The 4,079-nt window shown below is 46.4% G+C and overlaps 1 protein-coding gene across 1 annotated transcript; it reads left to right on the top strand.

Annotated features, from left to right (window-relative positions):
• The first annotated feature begins 585 nt into the window (after positions 1 to 585).
• LOC146563474 (uncharacterized) lies at positions 586 to 3,819 on the top strand. The gene has a single exon (XM_085290578.1). It carries the CDS (start codon positions 1,612 to 1,614, stop codon positions 3,817 to 3,819), a length of 2,208 nt encoding a protein of 735 aa, XP_085146704.1. The 5' UTR covers positions 586 to 1,611.
• The last annotated feature ends 260 nt before the right edge of the window (positions 3,820 to 4,079 follow it).

The raw sequence follows: 4,079 nt of genomic DNA, 5'->3' as shown, positions 1-4,079 counted from the left end.
CGGATTAAAAACAATAGTAACAGCTCTGAGAGTGAAGAAAATATAATCTGATCAAACATTATTCAGCTTTAAATATTGTTCAGCTTTAAAGTTACTGTGCAACTGTGTAATAAAAATGTGCTCACGACTTTGGCCTTGAGAGCGATAAGAAGCGATCGCCTCATCCTGCAGGTGCAAGATATCTGCAAGCGAAGAGACTAGAACACCCAAGGCCGATTTCCTTTTATGGAGTTGTTTTTCTGCTAATGCAGCACTTTCCTCACAACCCCCTCCTGTAAGTTTTAGAGAATATATACCCATCCTCACAGCAAATATTAGGAATCTCCTGATGTGAGCTGTGTTGAGAGGTTGTCTCTGTCTCAATAAAAGTTCACTGATTCCCCATCTGCCGCAGGTGTCCGGTTGTCTTCATTCTCCGCCAGCCTGGTTAAGTCAATTCCTCCTTAACATCTAAAAGAACCTATTTAATGAAGGAAGACGGGTTCACTTTGTGTTTAATATTATTCTATTGCTGTTGTGTTGTTTTTTTTATATCCTTCAATTGGCGTCACGAACAGGATCCGCTCCAGGTCAACTGGAACGGATGGGAGGACATCGGCCGTGGTCTGAGTGAACGGAGTTTGGACAAAAGCTGTGTGCACACAAAAACAAGGTAAGCAGACCTTTTATTTCTGCTATATTGAACATTATAAAAATACTTAGTGTCCAAACTCCTAGTAATTCATAACCAAAATTGTCTGGCTTACTTAAGGCTTGTTGAGAATCAGACAAGTGAATAAGAGATAAGTGAATAAGAAATAAGTGAATAAGTGAATAAAGATAAGAGTGAACTGAGGTCTGACCACGGTTGCAGCCGACGGGTTGCTCTCCGGTGTCGGATACATACCTCAGTGCAGGTCTGGGACCTTGAAAGGGTTTATTAGTAACGCCTTTCTAAACAAATTAAAAGGTTAAAGGCCTTGAGAATATTTTTTAGTAATATTCTCTAAACTACAGAAGGGTTAGGAAGGCCCAGAGGACTTTATTAGAAAAGATCCTCTAAAACTTAAAAAGGAGAAGTACTGGTTGGAGTCCAAAGGAGGGGTCCCTTTGATCAATAGGAGAAAACGGATCTCTTCTTAAAACCCCGATGATTTTAGTGTTTTAAATGTTTTGATGTTCTGTTTGATATTGGACACACATAAATACACGCTGAATGCTTGCTGTGGAACACTGGGCAGGACAGTTTGGTTCTCCGTTGTTCACAGATTACACAATTAAAGGAACTAGGTTCCTCTTTTGGTTAAAATAATACACCACACATAGAATTTTTTTTACACATTTATTACATACATAAGGAGGGTAATGAGTGACTGCAGGTAATGTATGAAGTGTGAATGAGACGTGTGAACAAGGTGACAACCAACTAGCACCCCTATCAGGAAGCTCTAGGCAAGGTTACCCGCCAGACTCCGGTTTGGTAGAAGCTTGGTAACACCTGAAGGGATATTTCAGTGCTGACTCACCTTTAAAGCAGCGCCCCAGCTGTTAGTGCCTAACAGAGGCAGAAACCCAGCTGGCCCAAATTCTCCTTTAAAATCAATAAAAGAACACTCCTCCATTGACAGTAAAATGGATGGAGAATTAGATCGAGAAACTAATGATGATGGTTGGGGTCCCGGTGTTATTCTTAGCACATTGGGAGAACAATTAACATGTGTTGAGACAGTCATCAACTCCACACACCAGCCTAAAGAAGCAAAAAAGCAGAAAGAGTCATTGAGGAAAACAGCTGAAAGGTTAATGAAAGAAAAGGGAAAGGACGAGGGGAGTAGTGGTAACTGGGGAATAATTTGGCAGAATAAGGCTATGCAGGCAAAAGAGAAAGAGGAAGAAGCCAACTCAGCAGCAGCAGGTGCAGGTGTGATGAGCGGGGTGAGACACAGAAAGGAAGCAGATAAGCACGCAGGCCGCAAAGCTAAATTTAATCACTGGGTGTGTTTATGGGAAACTGCAAAACCACACATGAAGAAAAATAGGTCTCAGCCACCTCCCTATTCTGCCTCAACTCCTCCCTCAGCAGGCATATATCCGGTACTTAATATCTCTGGTGGAATAATGACTATTGGAGAAGAACCGCCCGTAGCTCCAACTCCCATAGATACCAAGCATTTTTGCCCAGGAAGCTCCTCTCTGTCAGCGACATCCTCAGCTAGTAGTAGAGCCCCCTCTTCTATGTCCCATTGTTTTGGAACCGGATCTGAGGGCCTAACTGACCCCTTTGCGAGCGCACCATTTGCGGTTCGAATGAACAGACAGGAACCCACTGAACAACAATTAACTGATCAAGAAGCAGCATTACGCAGCTGCTTAAATGAACATAGGTCAGTGGTCCAGGTGAATAATCGTGTTGCGTCAGCCCCTCTTTCCCGGTCCAACCCCTTTGCCAGCACTCCTGTCGCTGTTAAAGGAGATCTGACCGCTACTGCAAAAACTGAGCCTGGCACTTCACCAAATGTCACAGTTACCATGTCTTTGGTGGGCCGTCAGGATCCGGAAACACAGATGAGTTTAGCCCACGTTTTTGCTGACACTGCTACCCCACCAGGCGGGGATGAAACTGAGGATACTGATGATGAACTCAGTGACCTTAACAATACACCCCGCTCTACCCCTCCCAGTTTAGGATATCAGACTAGATCTAAGGGCCCTGTGCCTCAGCCTCCAGGCATGTTTCCCCTGGTCCAGACTAAAGCGCAACGTAGACCAGTGTATCAACCTTATTCATTCGGAGATGTCCAGGCCCTAGTGGACAAACTCCCTGACATAACGGAGGGAGGGAATGCCTGGTTGGCTGGTTTGGATAAATACACAGCTGGACAGGACCTCGCACTGGGAGATTTTAGAGCTATTATAACTAGGTGCACATCCCGATCTCAGGCAGCGGACCTGGAACAAAATGCGGGTACTACCATGCATGAGAACGAGGTGCCACTAATGCAGGCCTTGAGGTTTATTGGACCGGCCCTGCGCAAACAATTCCCACCCAAAAATCAAGGCACCTTACAGAAATTTAAATGGGAGGGAAAGCAAAATCCCACCCATTATCTAAATCAGGCTGTTGAAGACTGGGTGAACCATACAGGTCATCACCCCAGTAGGACTTGTTCACAGAGCATGTGGTTTAGAAGGGCGGTGCTGAGGGGCATTCCGGAGTCAGTAAGCCAGAAAATGGAGGATAATCCTGATTTGCAGGACTGTGACTTTGCAATCTGGAAGAAACATTTGATTTTTAATCTTAACAAAGTGCAGATTAAGTCTGATGATAAAGCGGAGAGCGTCGAAGATTTACAGTTGCAACTGTTGAAGGTTCAGCTGCAGAAAACTAAAAACGACCTGGGTGGAAAAGGTGACAAGCCTAAAAAGCAGCTTGTGGCCGCTGCGGCTCCCCCTCCTGGTCCAGTTGCCCCTGATTTGTATCCGAACCCATGGCCAACTGATCCACAGCCCCCCCAGTATGGTGCTTATCACTCCCCGGCCCCTTATGGGCAGAGAGGTTCCCCATTTGGAGGAAACAGAGGTGGTTTCAGGGGAAGGGGTCAGATGGGAGGTGGTAGGGGAGGCCAGATGTATGTTTGTTTCCGGTGTGGACAACCTGGACACTGGGCTAAAGCGTGCCCTTTGAACCCGGCTGCTGGAAGAGGCAGGGGAGCCCGTGGTGGGCCCTATCAGCATCCTGGCCACAGAGGTGGACCTCGTGGTGCTTTAGTTGAAGTGCCCCCGGCCCCACAGATGCCTGTGATGGGGTGGGAGTACTACGAGGGTGGTCCCCAGCTATAGGACACCCCACAGACTGCCCAGGACGGTGAAGGGACAACGGCGGACCCTATGCTGTCCATAACTGTAGATAGAAGAAGAAGCAGCTTTTTAGTGGACACTGGAGCTACGTACTCCACCATTAAGGATGTTGCTCGTGAAAGACTTACTGACAGAGTGATTACAGTGGTGGGCATATCTGGGGAACCTAAAACTCTGCCTTACACCGTGCCCCTCCCCACAACGGTTGGAGATCAGACCTTGTTACACAGCTATGTTTGTTC

This window comes from Mchenga conophoros, linkage group LG11, assembly GCF_057382185.1.
Source record: "Mchenga conophoros isolate Kocher_MC1m ecotype Shallow Benthic linkage group LG11, M_conophoros_male_GT1.1, whole genome shotgun sequence".
NCBI lineage: Eukaryota > Metazoa > Chordata > Actinopteri > Cichliformes > Cichlidae > Mchenga > Mchenga conophoros.
Note: the sequence above shows the minus strand (reverse complement) of the source record. Positions and strands in the feature narration are given on the sequence as shown.

What these genes read in the sequence shown, in the direction of transcription:
- LOC146563474 (XM_085290578.1), top strand. Translation starts at nt 1,612, where the DNA reads ATGGATGGAGAATTAGATCGAGAAACTAATGATGATGGTTGGGGTCCC.